We start from the raw sequence: 20,541 nt of genomic DNA, 5'->3' as shown, positions 1-20,541 counted from the left end.
ATCTAATTTAGAAGAGACAAATTGAGTAAATGTTAACAGATTACTTACAGTAGACCTTCGGGGCATGAAATCATGTTGGAAAGGTGATATGACGTGTTTTACATGATTGAATACTATATTATATAAAATAGATTCAAATACTTTGTCAGGTGCATCCAATATAGAAATAGGTCGAAAATTAGATATTAAATTGGGTTTACCAGATTTATGAATGGGCGTTATACGGGCATTTTTCCATTTAGTAGGATATTTAAAGAGAGATTGAAAATATATTGTAAAGGTTTTAATAGAATATCCTTACAACCCTTAATAATATAGGCAAGGACACCATCAGGACCAGCTGAGCGAGTTGCTTTTAACTTATCAACCGCAGAGCTGACCCAATCATCTGAAATGGAAGGGATAATCAGCGTATCTAAATTTGTAGCAAACTAAGGCAAATATAATATAACAGTAGAAACATTTAATAGTTTTTAAAACTTTATCTCTGTGTCTACTATTCCAGTCAACTCAGTCTACTGAGCTATATTATTTGTCATTTCGACTTCCTTCTGAAGCTGGATTTGATTTGAACACATGCAGGTATCATGATGATGCTCATATTTATTCATTCGTATAGTAATATAATTCTTAGAAATTATTCAGCCCTTGTTACAACCTTACATCGTAAGATTATGCAAAAGGTATTTGGACCAATAAATATTTTCCAAAATTTAGTCATCAAAAATATCCAGTTGAGATTTTCAATACCGATTGGAATCAGTATTTATGGGATAATAATATGACTAGTTTTTTGGACCAAGAGTTCTTCAGGGTAATCAATTTTTATGGTAAAGAATCTCCATTACTTTCATCATTCTAAAGATCTAATTCATGTATTGTATGTATCTTATTATGATCGTGAACTCCGCTATGGGACACATAGCTGAACACTGTACCGGAACACAAACTGGAATGGGACATTGGAACAGAGTACCAATTGACAATAGTCAATGATACTTATAATTTGATGTTATTTCTAGATTATTGACAGCTGTGCAAATGAATTGCTAGACAATGAATTAAGTCACCGTTTAGTTAATTCACAACTGAATTGGAGTATGAGGTCATGTTTCCATCGATACTCCTGAATATTTCATTGTTCATTCATCTTTAGCTTTCCAGGTGATTTCTTCCGTATCGAGAAGATAAAAATTGCTCTATCTTTCTGAAGGACATAATATATAATTTTACAAGTGCTTCTTGCAATCAGAAAGTATGTAAAATTGAAACTTAATTTCTATTCCATACATTATGGTTTTTGAATATTGCAGTTCTTGATGATTGTTCTAAAATGTCTGATTCTCTCTTGTTTTTTCTTTGAAGGATCCACTAATATTATAATGCTCTTCAGGGAGGGCGAGGATCTACAGTACTCGAGAGACAAAAAATACATAAGGAGCAGATATGTGCATGCATAAATAACTATCTCATAAACAAAGTGAAGTGTTTCACACACACTTGCTGCCAACTGCTGAATTCGCATGTATTGTTCGGAGCCAAATCATTTTTCAAATAGAGAGAACTCTCTCACTCTCTCTGAAAATGGATATCAGACTCCTTACGACAACAGAGAATGAGTAATGAGGTTTTTGTACTCCCGTTATAAGGATATTATTTTGCACAATGTATTCGGATACCATTGGATTATGCTTTCACTCGTAATGAGTTAATCTTGTGTCATGTAAGCTTTTCTCATTTCCTGAGTAGGAAAAACTCAACAAATCTTCTCTGTCATACGGATAAGATATTATACCGATTCCTGTCCAAACGTAAGAAGTTGAATTTCGTAACTTATTTTTTCCTACAATAAACAGAATCCATCCATTCACCTATCCATTTTCAAATGCCTTTGCGACGATAATGTTGGATCCATTTGAAACCTCTCTTATAGTATTTCGCAAACTGTCTCATCTGTTCCCTTTGTTACGAGACAGTATAGAATGCAATATATTTACATTCTATACTCTCTGTTACACGCTGGCCTATGTTGAAATTCAATTCCAAAATCCACTCTTACTTCCGTTTACTTATCCATTATCTTCCCGAGTAGCGAATATACACATAACATCTTTCTAATCTGCTGTTTTCGATTGCCATTAATAACATATTCATCCATTTACTTACTGACCGTTTACTCATTCATTATCTTCTCGAGTAACGAATACACACATAACATCTCTCAAATCTGCTATTTTCGATTGTCATTGATCATCAAAATAGTTTTCCTTATCATTTTTATTATTTGACTTCGTAGGCTACATCTGAAGACTGTCACCCGTATCCAATATACTTGTATACTTATCATACAGTTTTGATATTATTTAGTTTATATATTATATATCTTTCAGTTTACTCTTCGATCACCACACTTGTGATACAACAAAACAAATGTGACACAACAATGACAACAACACAACACAACACAACACAACACAACAACACAACAATGTGATACAACACAACACAACAACACAACAATGTGATACAACAAACACTTCTCGCTGTACGGGATGATATGAGTCAGTCCCGAATTCTTATGTTTCATTGATGGTGAGACCGGTTCAGGTGCACCAGTTCAGGTGCATCAGTGATTTACGTTAATTAATGAAGACTTGGTGAACCAACCATCATAGGTGTGAGAAATTAAGTGATAGTTGAGTACTGAAGCTGATTAGATGGATGCTTCACTGTTCATGTTGAAGAACCTGTTTCTATCAGTAATCTATGAAACGGTCACATTCCAGTCCGTGGTGGAGTAACAGAGAACATAAAATAGAATGATACTTGATTTTCCTCTTCATAAGTTAATTTCCTCTTCAATTTTGGCAATAGAAAATATATCTCACTCAAAGCAACCTCCTTCCCATTTTCAGTCACCGATATGCTTGTTGGATCATAGCTAGGCTCTTGTGTAGTTTTAATATGGAGATGGAAGAGAATATTTCTAAACCGATTATGATCTCTGAATCAATATGCTTTCCGTTACTGTCAGTTTGCTTGGCTTCCCTCTCTTCGAAGAGTGAGATGGATGGAGTTTGCTCGCTGTCCAGAATATTGATTCGCCAGCGGAGTGAGTACTCAGCTTAAACAGATTTCTGCTTTCATCACTGCTGCTCCCAGCAGAGTAGAGAGCTCCTACTACACTATAATGCATCATGCTTTGCAGCAACAGGTGGGTTTGTTGAGCACCGCCCCCAACCACCCTCCTCACCACCATTACCGTAACCATCGATTCAATAACGAACAGGGAAAATATTCAATTCACGCCTAGATTTGATCAGACATCACTACAAATTGAGTCTAATAATTTGATGGAGATTTCATGTGATTTGAAAATTTATACCTTTTTATTTTGAATGTTCTGAAATTTGCTATTCCGCAATTAATAGCTCCTTTTATTCCCGGTTATGGTTCCTTCAGTTATTCTGTGAAAAATGTATTAGCTTTTATCAGTAGATGAATCAATTGAAGCAGATGTAGCAATCTTGTATCAATTCGAACAAAATGATTGAATTCATACTAAAATAATATTCATATCGAGAAGTATGCATGAAAACATGATAAAATATCATTGTTATTATAAATTTGTTACTATTATAGCAATTAGAATGTACTATACCAAGTAAAGTTTGTTATAGTATGGAATTAACTACAGTACTCCCTCTAATGATTTCACTCATTAGAGAGAATCAATACGACACTGCATCTTAAGTAAATATGCATATTTTCAAACAATCTTATTGTAACGACTGATCAATGGATGTTATGTTTAGTGCTGGAATACAAGTACAGTACTTGACTGGATATGATACTTGACTACAGAACTAATCACATGCATATATGATGCATTATGGAGTAATAGAGTTTGAAAATAGGGAATTAAATTGGAACAATAGTATTATTTACAAAAGTATATGATTACCTTCTGATAAGGGCATGAGAGAATTGTATTGTTTTAAAGCATCACTCTCTCGACTAATTTTGAGGGAGATGATATTATTATGGAACACAAACAATGATGAGATCTGAGAGCGCGAGTACACAAGGAGAATAATATAGATAGAGCCTCTGAATGGAATAGAGCGCAAGACTCCAAGAGACTGGAGGATTACCAACCAAAGCATTCAATTGAGAATATTTTGATGAAGGGGAGAATTCCGGGAACCTCTAAGTGCTCTTGTGGCAAGGAAACGGAAATCTCTATCTGGATGGAGCAAAATGAATATAGTGAGTTCACCTTATAATGGCAGAGGAGAAAGCAAGGGAAACAGCGTTGACGATTCTCTGCCTTGCCACTGTCTTCTATAGAGACCGTTATATCTGATGTAATATTAACTGTTTATTCTCATTTATTCACTCATATTCTTATTTAACAAGAAAACATATTTTACAATGATTGAATAATGAATTTATATAATTAGTATTGAATATTTTGTTAGATAATTATTTATCTATATTTCTTGAAACGATATGGCAACGAACGGAGCTAGAAAATGATAGCGGTATCTGCTTTGTCGAATGATATAGACAAGGATAGCAACACCAATTTTAATTAAATGCTGCCATTATAACGAGGACCCCACTATGGAAAGAGGTAGAAATTTCGAGAAAAGTTCAATATTAACAGTCATTTTAAGAACGTTTTCTAAGAATAGCTCTACTTATTTTTAAAGATTGGAATTAAATTTTATAGCTTTAGTAAAATTTCAACCTGGAATTAAGAGTTGTCAAGTTAATAATATTTTGCAGCATACCTTGATTACTCTATTATTTGAGTTTTTTTATATACGTTGTATCGATAAAATACGCATAGCGAAAGCATCATTATCTCCTTGAAATGTTGCGTAATAAATTTATGAATGCTCCTCAAATAGAATATTTACTGGAAAGCTATAACTCCCACTCTCGCCTCTAAGAGAGATCTGAAGGAAATTTATCATTATAAATAATTGGCGATACCGGTACCATAAAAGCAAATATGCAGATGAAATTCTACAAAAATAGATTTCATCATTAACCTATAGGAATTTGAACCCTGGTAATGACTTGACCTCTTCTTGAGGAGTCATGGGATAGTAAAATTGCCAGTTCATAAAATCACTTCACTTGTTTGGGCTACTTTATTAAAAACAATATAAAAACATGAAGTAATCTTCCATTGGAAACATTTTAAACTTCAAAACATTTTAAACAACTAGCTTCGGCCTACTTTGGCCTTCCAACTTGAGAATGGCCAACGCCGGAACTAGTTGTTTGAAACGTTTCAAAGTTTGAAATGTTATTAATGAGAGAAACTTAATGTTTCTATATTGTATTTGATGAAATTGCCTTTTATTATAGGGACGAGTTCCAACGAACTTGTTTCATCGCACCCAACAGAATATTTCCACTTTTCCTCTTGATATTGATTTTTAAAGTGGTTAGCAAATCAGGCATACATTGCAGTGGGTTTAACGATCACAATGAATCAACAACAGGAGTCAGATGAGATGATCTATACTGATCTACAATAATTGCGGATTTAATAATTAGTGACGTGCATATATATAGTTATGGAATTCGAGAGTTATCATTAGATTTGAAATATAAAGAGATGTTGTGAAACCACAATAATTATTTTTGATGATTCTACGTGAGTAGATACGACCAAAAGAATTCTAACCGTTTGAAAATTTTGAATTTTATTTTTTATTCTATTTTATTTATTTATTGTATAAATACTATAATCATAATACAATATTTACTGGAAAAATTAACATTGGAGGAAAAACTAGGCTAAGCCTGTACTATTTCTCTCCAAAAAATTTTATAGAATGTTAATGTTGTCCAATAGATAAGGTTATATAATCACACACTGCTTCGTCACTTAATTTTCGATTCAGAAATGATGATAATTGAAAATTTTGAATTTTGAAGGTTAATTTTATACTCTAAATGAATCACATAATGTATCACAATAAATTAAAAACTTTGGAAATATTGCTCTTATTTAAAAAAAATGAATACAAAATCAAAAACCTACTCACTATTAATTTGTTATTCACAGCTATTTAAAACGTTCTCAAAATGGATACCAAAGTATTCATTGATACTTGAGTCTTGTCGGTGAAGTATACTCTACACAAATAGGTATAAATAATGATCAATATTGCAGATTATACTTTTCATCTTTTTTTAAGATCTCTTCGTTGAAGGCATTCAAAAGTTTAAAAATTATTAATTGGAAACATCACAAGTTGAGTGAACGAAAAAAGCATTTGAAATAAGGGGTGGAAAAAAAATAAACGCTGGCAAAACTGGTGTCATTCAACCGTCTCAAAATTCCTGAAATCTCATCCAAAATTGTTCAACTTGGTACATTATGTAATCTAGATGGTACTAGATAACAATAACTTCAAGTTCAATATTGTTCCATAACTTCAAATATGTAATAACTATGCACATGTTAAATCGGTTCAATCCTGGTTAGAAGCATGTCAAACAGAGCAGAAATACAAGTTGGCAAAGCGTCATTTCAAGCATGAACAACTTTTGTTATAAACTTTGGGTTCGATGTTCGCCTCCAACTCGCAGCGTATAATGAAGTGGAAGATGATTACCTCTACTTTTTTTTTGTCATGATACATTTTTATTCCACTCCATCATTTCTCTTTCAACCTCTCCTATCCCATCAACAGCACCATCTCTATCTTCCATTTTACTGTAATTTTTCTCTCTACAAGTTATTCTTTTCTGCTCTTGTTATTCATTCATTTTATTTTGATAGTTCTATTTTTTGATACAATTACAGATCATATTATGATAGGGGATTTAACAACAGGTTTGGCTCAGAACTATTATACTCCCAAATTTTGATAATATAACCAAAAATAGTTTTTTTTTACTGTTGAAAATTCAAGAAGTTATTTTCTATCAATAAATCAATTCCCTTATTATTGTTTAATCAATTCAACAATTTTCCCTCTCACAACATTATAATTTATCTTCTTCTCCACCATCATATTCCTAGTATTTCTTTCCATTAGTATTATTTTCGGGTTCTCCTGATCACTATCTGTCTTGCATCTTCATCTTTCATCTCAAGTTATTCTATTGTGGCTGCCTTATGATTTGAGTGATGACAATATTCCATCGTCTATTTTGTATTCTTCACAGCATCCTCACGAAAGAGAATTCTTTTCATTTTCCTCCTCAAGCTTCTTATTCTTCATCCCTTAACTTTCTCTCATTCTTCAAATTCCACTATTTCATATTCCCCCTCACAGAATTCCTCACACATCTTTTTTCCCCTCCTTCGACCACAAATTTATTTCACATTTCTTATTTTTCTTTTCTGTCTTTTTATTAGATATTCCGTCTCTTTTTTGCCTAAATTTTTTCAATATTTCTGAAATATTACTTCCAAATTTTCCCTCTCCTTCCCTTCGGCCCAATGTTTCTTCATCTTTTGCATCCTGTTTCTTTCTCCATCTTTTGCATTTTGTTTCTTATCCTTTTGCATCTCCGAGCCAACGGCATAATCTTTGGCAGCGCGGAACGAGACAAAGTAATGACAGTTGTCGGTGACTGAATGGAGTGTGACATTTTAAAGAGCCATTGATCTTCTTTTCTTTCTTCCGTTCTTTGTTGCTAGGCGACGCAGCAGTCCGATCTCATTCGTCTCTATTCAGGATTATCTCCTCAAAACAACTTCGACAGATCACCAGGTCGCAGTCGGTTATCCCTCTTCGTCTGCTTCCAACTGCTACTAATTTTCTTTTTCTTTCTCCTCCTTTCCTTCAACTCTCACCCCCTCTTATTTCACCATCCTTTCGCTCTTTTTCCTTGACTTGGTTCACTTCTTGTTCGTCTGCGAACCGTCACTCGTCCGCCTTGATCGATCACCATCTCAGTCTCACCACAGAGTACGATAAAACTTGCGAACTAAACTTGGCACGTTCCGTCCCCAATTCTGTAGTCTGCCACTTTTTCATCACTCCATATTACTTCCAAACAAGACCACTGACACGTTTTGCTCATTTTTTGTCGAAATTCCCAAGTACCTACTACCGTATGTCGGAATAATGACGTCAAACTGGGTTACTTTTATCATAGATGATTATTACTTTATACTATTGGTATTATATTATATACTATTGTATATTACTACATTATATATCTAGGATTCTTTTCTCTACGCTTGCACGTTTATCCTAATTGTTTGTTTGTTTGTTTGTTTGTTTTTAAAGCTTCCCAGAGACTCTAATCAGAGTATAGGAATTGTCAAAAATTTATAATACATACAGTATTACATAAAAAGGAGAAAAAAATCACACAAAGGAACCCTCTCTACACACAAACTCTTCTGTGGTATAGAATACTCCAAGCATCAAAAAACTTTTTAAATCCTTCTCAAAAACATTGACATCTTCACAATTTTTCAAGTGAGTAGGAAGCTTTCTAATAAATTTAAGGCCCATATATGTAGGTTTCTTCTCAAAAAGAGCTGTTCTGTGATACAGTGAAGCATAGTCTCCTCTATTTCTAGTATTGTATCCATGCGAATCAGCATTTCTAGTCATTGTCTGTCTTCTAACATGCATAATCATAGATATAAATAGAGGGAACGGTTAGTATGCCTAATTCTTTAAAGTGGTTCCTACAGGACTCTAAAGGCATAATACCTTTGATCGCTCTAACAGCTTTTTTTGGAGCTTGAACACCCTCTCCAAATTCTGGCACGACCCACCCCACACAATAATGGCATAGCGGATGTGTGACATTATGAGTGAGTGGTAGACTGCCATTGTGAGTTTGGTATCATTCAATCTTCTTATTTGTCGGAGTGCAAAGACTCCAGATGCAATCCTCCCACAGAGCTGATCAGTATAGAAATCCCAAGAGAGATGCTGATCCAGAGCAACCCCTAGGAATTTCACGAAATGAGGCTGGTTAACATTTTTTTCGTTTATCTGTACATTAATAAGTTGATCTATCCTGGAATTATTTCTATGTTTAAATTGTAAAAAATGGGTTTTTGATTCATTAATTCCTAATTTGAGTTGAGAGAGGTACTGGGCTATGGCATTAATGTTCAAGAAAGATTCTATTTCTAACACACTTGCATCCTGAGAGCTGCAAATGTATGATGTGTCATCGGCATACATTAAAACTGTACCCTGGGATATAACTTTTGGCACATCATTTACATATAGCAAAAACAACAAAGGACCAAGTATAGAGCCCTGTGGTACACCAGCCTTCACTGATACTCTATCCGATAAGTAATGAATTATCTTCCCTTTCACTTCCCTTGTTATTTCCACACACTGAGACCTATACAGGAGATAGGACCTGAACCATTCCAGTTCAACATCTCTCACACCCACCAACTCCAGCTTCCTTAACAAAATTGAATGATCAACGCAATCGAAAGCTTTGCTTAGATCCAGAAAAATTCCAACAGCTTTCTCACCCTTATCTATCATATCAATTATATCCTCAAAAATGGATACAATTGCCGTCTTTGTGGATCTTTCTTTCTGAAACCCATGCTGCTCCTTGGCCAGAATTTGATTTTCAGCAAGATGTTCAACAAAGCGAAACATCATACACTTCTCAAAAACCTTACCAATAGAATTCCCAAGAGTAATAGGTCTGAAATTATTTGCAACGTTTCCCTCACCGCCTTTGTGAATGGGTACTACTTTTGACTCTTTTAATTTATCAGGGAATACACCGTACTTCAAAGATTCATTTACCAAATGGGTGAGTGGATCTAATAAATATTCTTTACAAGACTTCAACACCATAGTGGATATCCCATCCAGACCAGTTGACTTTTTACCTTTTAGACTATTTAATATCTTATCCATCTCCTCTCTTGTAAAAGGAGCAGCTATGAATTTATTCACAATAATTGTTCTGTCATCATAGGAGTCAGAGAAAATGTTGTCATTTAATTGTACAGAGACATTATTCTTTATGCCAGCCTCCTGAAAAAATGTATTAAAATAGTTGGAAACCTCAAAGCCTCCTCTCAAAACCGTTCCCTCCTCTGTTACAACTTCGTCTATATAACAGTTCTCATTCCTCCGTTTCAACACACCCCTCTCTTCATTTATCACCCTCCAGACAGAAAGATTCAAATTGTTGGACTTCCGTAAAGAATCTGCTGTAAATTTACGCTTAGCCTTTCCAATTTCATTTGCATAAAACTTCTTCAATCTAATATACTCTTGTTGGTGTGCACGGTCTCTACTTTGTGTGAAGCGTCTAGAGGCAGCTCGTACATTATCTCGCAACTGCAAGAGCTCATCATTAATCCATTTATTCTTGATATTTCCTCCACTTATTATAACTTTTTTAATTGGACAACAGACATTATAAAGGTAATTTAGAGTTTCTACAAAATTTGAATACTTTTTGTTGAGATCATTTCCATTATAAACTTCCTGCCACTTTTGTTTTGATAAATGCATATTTAGACAAACCAAGTTACAATCACTTACATCTCTCGAATTTTTTGAGATAACTCTCTTATCCAGAGATACAAAATGAACGCCCCGCATTTTAATAGATTGAAAAGTGTGGTCAGATAATTCAGAATTTTTTACTGCAACAAAACCATCCTCTATATTTGTAATAATATTATCTATTATAGTCTGAGAGTCTCTTGTGATTCTGGTAAATTCACTAACTTTTATTATCAGGTCGTTTTCAGCAAAAAGGTCTCTGAAAGCATCACTTAAAGGGTTTTTCACATGGAGATCAACATTAAAATCACCTGCAATTACTATCCTATTAAACTTTGGTGTTAGGATTTGCAAAATTGTGTCCATTTTGTCATGGAAATCATTCCATGACAAAATGGACACAATTTTGCAAATCCTAACATGCCTTTAAGTGAAATCCTAAAATGCCTTTTTAATCTAAGTTGTTTCTTACACTTTAATATTTCCTCAAATGCAAAAAAAAAACTGAATGAGAAATAATGTTTCATGAAAATTTTTGAAAAGAAGTACCATTGTACTCTAGGTCTGGTACGAGTTCTACCTATACTCTAAAGGTGCGTACAGACTTTCGCTCTGCTCCGCAACCGAACGTCACTCGAGCAGAGCGATTAATGATCGACCGGGGAGCAAGAGTGGAACGCGAGAAGAGCTAACATCTCCCGTAACGTTCATGATCGGTGCGACTGCAGAGCGGGGGCGGAGCGACTGCGGAGCGATGGTGGAACGAGGGCGGGGCTTGCGCGGAGCGGGTTGAAGGCGCGTATGTCTGTACGCAGCTTTCGAATACTCTGAGCTGCAATGTGAGAATCAGGCATGATTTCGGAAGATTCATCAGTAGAATGTTTTGGTGAAGGCCAGGAGAAAAATCATGATTAAGTTTCAGTGTAGAGTGAAGATACTGTTCGATATGCCTTTTAATATAATATTCTCGGATATTCTCCGACAAATATTATTCGTCTATGGTTTCATAGAGTAAGTATTCTCTGCTCTAGTACTTCTGAAGTACTGAAATCATGAGTTATAGAAAATTTATGTGAGCGAGAAAACAGAAGAATGAGAGATAAAATTTATCCACAGAACCTCGGGCTGTGAACAAATAGAGCACTTCAAGGACGACGATATAAGAAACAAACTCAACATCTACAGCTTCAAAAAAAAAAAGAGACGTAGACCGACTTTGTGGAAGGTGGAAAAATGAGAAGAAGAAAAAGGAGATCAATTAGCAAGAATGAAGAGTACTTGACGATTTATATGGAAGTTAACAAAAATTTTATAAAAAATTGTTCTGGCATTCTTTTACAGCATTATGTGGATGTTATGGGTGGCTCAAATCGGACTAGTTTTTACAAATGGAATATTTAACCACACTTACAGTTTATCATCGTGCCTATCAGCTTCCACTGAAAATTTCATTCCAATGTATTTGCTAAATAACAAGATTTAAATAAATTGTGTGAGTGTCGAATATACAGTTATTTAATTACTTCACTATACAATATACTTCAATATACAGTTATATACTTCACTCAAGTACAACAAAGTACCTTTTTTGAGATGTGCAGATACTACTTATTTTAATAATCACCAAGACAATTACTGTATATTATAATTGAATATTCCAGACACATGAGATATTCCTTACTCTGGGTTGTGAGAAGAGCTTGTTGTATTATTGAAAAACCAAGTAGAACATCCTGAGACGCCCGACTGTTGAAATAAGTAACATTTGAAATTGAGCTTAAAATTAATTATTGTGAAGAATCACTCAATCTCTAAAATTGAATTAGAACTCTGATTACTAGGAAAGGAATCTCAAATTCTAAAAGTTACTAAAATAATGGAAAACGAGAAGAAATCTCTTAGATTGACTTCTAGTACTTCAGAAAAGTTGATTCATTTTATGAACTCTACTCTAGTACTAGAAACAACATGAAATAGTTTAGATCTGGAATGAATTTACTTCAATATAATATAATTCTAAGTATCGAAAAACATCAAAATATGAAACTTCACTTATATGCAATGAAAATCCTCCCAAAAGATTCTAATCGAACTTCCGAATTCAAAATCAGATTGGACACTGGAATAGGTGAAAAGTCACATTTGAGAATATGTAAATAGATGGAAGAAAAACTTACAGGTTTATCCCAGGTATAGCCCCACTTAACTCTGTGCATCATAATTATTCATTCAACTTCCAAACTTCCAGAAGCGCGACACTCCACAAAATTCTATCACTACTTGACACCCCACGAGAAACAGATCCGTCCACGTCTGAATGAGAACTGACCAGAGGAGTCTTGGCTCTTTCCCTTTGTTGTCGCTATCACTAGGCCTACCTTGGGATTGCCTGCACTACCAATAGTGATATTTATCTTCAAATGAATTACATCAATTGATAATACAATATCATAATTATCACACTATACTCATTGCAGTTCGATGATAATCATTGAATTGTCTTCTTAGTCGACTCTATTTACATACTCGTGTTTAGCTATCACTTATCAAATGAGGACTAATATCAAAGTCTTTGTTGATATAGATTATTCTGAAAGTGAAGAGTTGCGTTGAATAAATAATAAATAGATCGTTCTCCTATACAATATATCGTTTTCCTTGTACAATATTACATGTCAATTTGATTATTTTTGTAATATTGTACAAGAAATGAATAAATCAAATTTGAATTTCCGTTAGTGTGGATTTTTATTTTCTTTAGATTGATTCTTATTTTTCCTAGACAGATTATTCCTATTATTCTTTTGACAGATTCCTACTATTCCTATTGGGTATGAATAGCAATAGATAGAACAATAATTCAGAGTGTATTTTGATGAAACCTCAACAACAGTGACTTATTCAGTGACTCTGATGTAGATACGGTATCTGATAGTCGCTTGTTGCCATCTGAGAAATAGATTTGGTAGTACCTGGTGTTCCAGAACTGGAATCTAGATATTATCAATTTGAAGTGCTATACAATGTTAATGTTATCCATACAGAAAAAGTATGTTAGGTTCAATATATAAAAAGTATGTAGGAACGACCGACCGGTTCAATATATTTGGTGCAAATACAGAGTGATTGTGAGAAAGAACAATGCATTGAACTGGGGAAATATATTGCTACGGAATAATAATGTTTATGGCTCAACGAACAAACATATAACTCTTGATATTGCAGTAAAAATCATGTTGTGGGTATTAAGAATACGTAGGAGGTTGATGGGAGGAAATGGCATGGAAAACCGTACAGAAAATGGATAGAACGAGTCGGAATAGAAGCAGAGAAATTTCCCGAAAGAAGGAATAAAAGAAGAATGCTTTAGGTTGATGAACCGTTTCAATGAGAAGACAAAGAAAATAAGTTATTTCAAGAGTATGGTAGAGAGTATCATACAATTCAAGCTTGCTGTAATAAAATAGGAAAACTGCTAGAAAATAAGGATTAAAAGATAGAAAAAATTGTAGTATAGAAAAATGGTTTGAAAGTAATCCTTGATAGAGGAAGAATGAAGAATGATAAGATTTTTTTGAGCATAAATACTAATAGAAATAATTTAATAATAAATAATACTATAAAGGAGCTGTTAATAGTTGATAGATTTGATAAGTGGAGAGTAATGTGCAAAAGTTTTAAAAAATTAATAGTGGAACAACAACTCCCTTATCCATTCACAAAAAATATGATTACTGTAAGTCTTTGAATGGAAGGCACAAGACATCCAACGCTTCATAATAGACACTCAGAATTGCATCACAATGGGATGAAAATTGATGAATTGAATTGTATAGCATAATACAGTATAGGAAAAACTCTATTCTGAGCATTTCTGCCTATTTATAACGTGAAATATTCACGTATTCAAATACAATTCTCAGTTGAACGTTCGAAAGCGGGGCACGTAAATTTACTTCAACTATGTAAGTACTAGAATCGTATAAATTCTTAGAATAAAATTGATTTATATATCTTCCTGAATTCGAATGATATTAGTTAAGGAACTACATAGATTACAACTCTTTTGGGATTTGGGAAAATATTTGATTTGATAATATAAATATTGAATATAACATTGAGTATGATATAAATATAAATATCGAGTAACCAGGCTGGCTCAGGTCTGGTGTGAGAGTGTTTAGGTCGCAACTGATCAATTTCAGGGCCTCTGACATGACCTTATGCTTTTCAGGCAGCCGGGACCCACGGACTGGCCCTTCTTATTATAAGTATAGTTTCAGTTGTCAAGGGAATCAGGGATAGGCCTTTATGTCAAGACTGAACTTGTAAAAGAGGGTTACATTTGTATAGTGTAGATTAATTTCCAAATAGATCATTTTTGAGATCCAATAGATAAAATCAATGTCCTTACAAATCCATGGTCTGATGAATTATACAAGAGAAATATTAAAAATGTTGAATGTAAGATATCAATACCCGTGAGAAAAATCATGTTTTAGGCCTACAATAATAATTGATAGTGGGGTGAGAGATCATGTTGAGAATTTCGAGGGGGAAAAAATTAGAAGTTGAACGCATTTTCAATATTGCTCATCTGAGATGTGAAAACTCGGTCACAGTTTAGGAGACCTGGTAAGCGATAGATAAGGCTAATGACATGTGTCATTAGTAGTGTGGGGCGCACATGATTGGGATTTGAGTGATACTTTGTGGAACAGAGGGACGATTAAGTTCAGAGTAGGAAAACTTTCTACCTTAGCACTGGAATAGTTGACAACACTGTAACACAACTTTCCGCAGATCCCTATTGAACACTCTTCCGCCAATCAGAGACAGAATTATCAACTGAAAAGCGTATGGTTGAGGCTCAAGAATCCTGAAAATGAACATTCTCCAATGGAAGGAAATCTTGACCAGGTCAATAAAAAATACCAACAGATCCTACTAAATACTGAAAAGCTGCTGAAGGTTCTGGTGTTTTCAAAATATTATTACTGAAGATAGAATTCTCCTCTCCTTTTATATAATCTACAAGATTTTATAACCATTTTATGATTATTGAATCTCATTCTTTAAGATCATTGAATAGATGTTTTATAGCTTTGGCCTTCTTCATAATAGCACATTCTTCTGGAAAATTCAATTTCATCCCCCTAGCTCGCTAAATTGTTTGAAATAACGATATCTTGTAGGTGAATTATATTTTGGGCAGGCACTACCCAGTACTTTTTACACTGCCAGTACTGGTAAATGAATCTGGTACCCGTATCTGGTAACTCAATTCAAAGTCTTATCACTAGTATTGTAAAAATAATAAAGTAATATCAATAATTGTAGGTATCTTGGAATGAACTCTTTCAAATTCATAAGTTAGTGGAAATTAAATTTCGAAAGTTATTGAGCTGCAATTTTTTGAGATACTTTTTCCTTGTTTACCCTGAGAGGAAGGTAACTGGCGAAGGAACCATAACCCTTATCAATGAAACGGATACAAGTACAATGAAATGGATACAAGTAGAATGAAATTAAGTCAATGAATGGAGTAAGTCATGCTCAGGATGCAGGATGTGAAGGACTTGAGAGTAATGGAAATTAGAGGTGGACCATGGGAAGGCTTGGGGGCTGCGGAGGAGGTCGAAAAATCAACATCAGGGGTCAACATCAGAGCACATCTTCGCTCGATTGAAAGCTAAGAATTCGACTTTTGCAATTGCAATTATATTTATCATCATTGTTGAGATCAATGAGAAAAACATATCTAAGCAAGTGGATATGAAGCTGATAAAGAAATTTGAATGATGAACAGTATTTTATTATCAATCGGATCACACAATTTTGGGAAAATCACGAATGTGTCATTTCATTTTGATCAGCTTTGATAATTCACATCATAACTGATAAAAATGATATGACACGTAAGTGATTTTTCCAAAATCACATAGTTCAATTGATAATAATTAATGATGGTTGATTATTCCTTTATCTACTTCTCATTAATGTGTTTCGATCACAATGTTGTTTTTATTAATCTTTACAATGACGATAATCGCAATTGTAAATAAGATTGAAGTCGAATATAGTTGCCATACACACACAGTTTATTGAATCAAGAATGAGGTCAGAAGATAATAGTTGAGTGAGAAGAAGTATGATAAAGGTCGAACCGTGTTGTTACTACAAGAAACTTGACTTGAACAGGAGCAAGAACCAAAATTCCTGCTATTTGAATTGCAAATGCATCTCAATACACTCAACTAAAAATATTTATTTGTTGTTCCAATTTCAACATCGTGTCATATTTGAAGAAGGAGCGAAGGAAGTTATTTGTTGAAAGGATGAAATTCCATTTTCGCTACAAGAACGCTTGTGCTATCTCCATTTTTGAATTATTCAAGACGCTGTTCTGGATAAATACCGCACTGTACAGATAAAGTTTTGTACTTTGACATTTAAAACTCCATTTCTATAAGCTGTTTTTTAACTTTGAATTTATTTCTGCCAACCTTGAACATGAGAAGAATCCTGGTTGATGTTGAACGATCTCAGATTCATAATATATTCCATCATAATTTATCTTTACACTACACTGTATCTCAAATTCGAACAGTAATTATTTTACACTCTAGGGTTTGATAGCTCATTCCATTCAGTGAGTTATTCCATGTTTCTCCTTTCATGGTTACTTTTGTCAAGAATTATTTTAGAATCATGACTTGAATTTCAAACAGTTAATCAATCTAGAATTTCACAAAAATGTTCTATAAAATTGAACTGATGTTAGGAAGGGAAGAAGTTTCAGGCTAGCGCCTGTTTTTACCAAATATTGTAATGTGCTTGATCGAATAAATGTGGATATGGTTATACGAGGTGTTTACCGGAAAACTGATGATTTTCCATTGGGTAGGCCTAGTACACAGCAAGTGATTGGACAAGTAGTACACGTCATTGTTGGAATATCCTATTACACTCTAGATGTGGGACCTCAAGCGAGTGGGTGGCCCTTGCGGAGTGGCTTTGATTATGAAACAGTTTCAAGCTAACTTAACAATAAAGCCAAAACTCAATAACGGAACGAGAAAATAAACCTCCAAAACTAGCGAACCGTTCGTATCAACGAATGTTGATCATGTGTGCTACTGGCTACATTGAAGAGCCCCAAACTTTTACAACGCACGCTTTTAGGGAGCGTACCCCAAACCTTAACGTTCCTATCCCTATGATCGTAAGAAACATTCCGATTTAAATAACGATCTCTTGTAGGTGAATTATATTTTGGGCCGACATATTTGATTTTTACACTGCCAGTACTGGTAAATGAATCTGATACCCCTACTGGTATCTGGTCTTCAAAGTCTTATCACTAATATTGTAAAAAAAATAAAGTAATATCAATAATTGTAGGTATCATGGAATGAACTCTTTCAAATTCATAAGTTAGTGGAAATTAAATTTCGAAAGTTATTGAGCTGCAATTTTTGAGATACTTTTTCCTTGTTTACCCTGAGAGGAAGGTAACTGGCGAAGGAACCATAACCCTTATCAATGAAACGGATACAAGTACAATGAAATGGATACAAGTAGAATGAAATTAAGTCAATGAATGGAGTAAGTCATGCTCAGGATGCAGGATGTGAAGGACTTGAGAGTAATGGAAATTAGAGGTGGACCATGGGAAGGCTTGGGGGCTGCGGAGGAGGTCGAAAAATCAACATCAGGGGCCAACATCAGAGCACATCTTCGCTCGATTGAAAGCTAAGAATTCGACTTTTGCAATTGCAATTATATTTATCATCATTGTTGAGATCAATGAGAAAAACATATCTAAGCAAGTGGATATGAAGCTGATAAAGAAATTTGAATGATGAACAGTATTTTATTATCAATTGGATCATACAATTTTGGGAAAATCACGTATGTGTCATTTCATTTTGATCAGCTTTGATGATTCACATCATAACTGATCAAAATGATATGACACGTAAGTGATTTCTCCAAAATCACATAGTTCAATTGATAATAATTATTAATGATGGTTGATTATTCCTTTATCTACTTCTTATTAATGTGTTTCGATCACAATGTTGTTTTTATTAATCTTTACAATGACGATAATCGCAATTGTAAATAAGATTGAAGTCGAATATAGTTGCCATACACACACAGTTTATTGATTCAAGAATGAGGTCAGAAGATAATAGTCGAGTGAGAAGAAGTATGATAAAGGTCGAACCGTGTTGTTACTACAAGAAACTTGACTTGAACAGGAGCAAGAACCAAAATTCCTGCTATTTGAATTGCAAATGCATCTCAATACACTCAACTAAAAATATATTTGTTGTTCCAATTTCTACATCGTGTCATATTTGAAGAAGGAGCGAAGGAAGTTATTTGTTGAAAGGATGAAATTCCATTTTCGCTACAAGAACGCTTGTGCTATCTCCATTTTTGAATTATTCAAGACGCTGTTCTGGATAAATACCGCACTGTACAGATAAAGTTTTGTAGTTTGACATTTAAAACTCCATTTCTATAAGCTGTTTTTTAACTTTGAATTTATTTCTGCCAACCTTGAACATGAGAAGAATCCTGGTTGATGTTGAACGATCTCAAATTCATAATATATTCCATCATTTATCTTTACACTATACTGTATCTCAAATTCGAACATCAATCAGTAATGATTTTACACTCTTGGGTTTGATAGCTCATTCCATTCAGTGAGTTATTCCATGTTTCTCCTTTCATGGTTACTTTTGTCAAGAATTATTTTAGAATCATGACTTGAATTTCAAACAGTTAATCAATCTAGAATTTCACAAAAATGTTCTATAAAATTGAACTGATGTTAGGAAGGGAAGAAGTTTCAGGCTAGCGCCTGTTTTTACCAAATATTGTAATGTGCTTGATCGAATAAATGTGGATATGGTTATACGAGGTGTTTACCGGCAAACTGATGTTTTTCCATTGGGTAGGCCTAGTACACAGCAAGTGATTGAACAAGTAGTACACGTCATTGTTGGAACATCCTATTACACTCTAGATGTGGGACCTCAAGCGAGGGGGTGGCCCTTGCGGAGTGGCTTTGATTATGAAACAGTTTCAAGCTACCTTAACAATAAATCCAAAACTCAATAACGGAACGAGAAAATAAACCTCCAAAACTAGCGAACCGTTCGTATCAACGAATGTTGATCATGTGTGCTACTGGCTACATTGAAGAGCCCCAAACTTTTACAACGCACGCTTTTAGGGAGCGTACCCCAAACCTTAACGTTCCATCCCTATGATCGTAAGAAACATTCCGATTTAGATATCGATCTTCATCTGTATGAGCTTGCGTTATTTATGTCAAGAACAGTGTGGGCCTTAGCACCACACTGTTCGGATGTCAATGGGAGATGTCTCGTATGCTTTCATTGGAAAAGTAATCTCTCTTTTTGGAAATGCTCCTTGGTCCCCACGGAATCTTGATATGTCTATCTTGGACTTTTCTATTTTCGACTTTTTGAATCACTTTTTCACGCTTGAAAACACGCACAAGAGCTCAAGAGGCAATCCGAAGAGAAATATAAGTCATTCCACGAGCAATGTTACCGAAGTACAATGAGTAACCTCTGAGAGTTTTGGAAATCATGTATTAATTGAAAGGTTGTCAACTACGAACTTTTTTGTGCCACTTGGATTTTAAAAAATTCAGAGTTCATAGAATAGTTCTTCATAAGGAAGGTTGAGTTTTTGTTCAGCATTTGGCCGTTTGGAAAGTTTATGCTTTGTCAAAAACATCCGTATCACGGTAGACACTATTCCTCTATACATAATGTTATGTTGTAACATAGTAGACTTTACTTGAGGACTATAGTTCTACTACTACCATGGTGGTATTACAAACAACCTCATGTACTTTTTAACATTTCACTAGGAAGAAGACCAGATAAATTTGAGATAGAAAGAATCTTATTGATAATTTTATTTCTCTCAGCACTTAATAATGAATTAACACTTTCAATATGATAAAACATGCTGAATGTTATACTGCTGCTAA

General features: G+C 34.2%; 1 protein-coding gene across 3 annotated transcripts in view; it reads right to left on the bottom strand.

Annotated features, from left to right (window-relative positions):
• LOC111048342 (ras-related protein Rap-2a) overlaps nucleotides 1-20,541 on the bottom strand; it is a 101,510-nt gene that overhangs the window by 48,413 nt on the left and 32,556 nt on the right. Inside the window, exon 1 of one of the 3 annotated variants that reach the window (XM_039421747.1) lies at nucleotides 12,674-12,860. The exons of the other annotated variants lie outside the window; for them this stretch is intronic. Coding sequence (XP_039277681.1) covers nucleotides 12,674-12,715 — 42 coding nt within the window. The 5' untranslated portion in view covers nucleotides 12,716-12,860. Of the gene's footprint in view, nucleotides 1-12,673; nucleotides 12,861-20,541 lie in introns of those variants that run through there. 3 annotated transcript variants of the gene reach the window in all.

The sequence above is a fragment of the Nilaparvata lugens genome, chromosome 2, assembly GCF_014356525.2.
Source record: "Nilaparvata lugens isolate BPH chromosome 2, ASM1435652v1, whole genome shotgun sequence".
Classification (NCBI taxonomy): Eukaryota; Metazoa; Arthropoda; class Insecta; order Hemiptera; family Delphacidae; genus Nilaparvata; species Nilaparvata lugens.
This window is presented reverse-complemented; position numbering and strand designations above follow the sequence as displayed.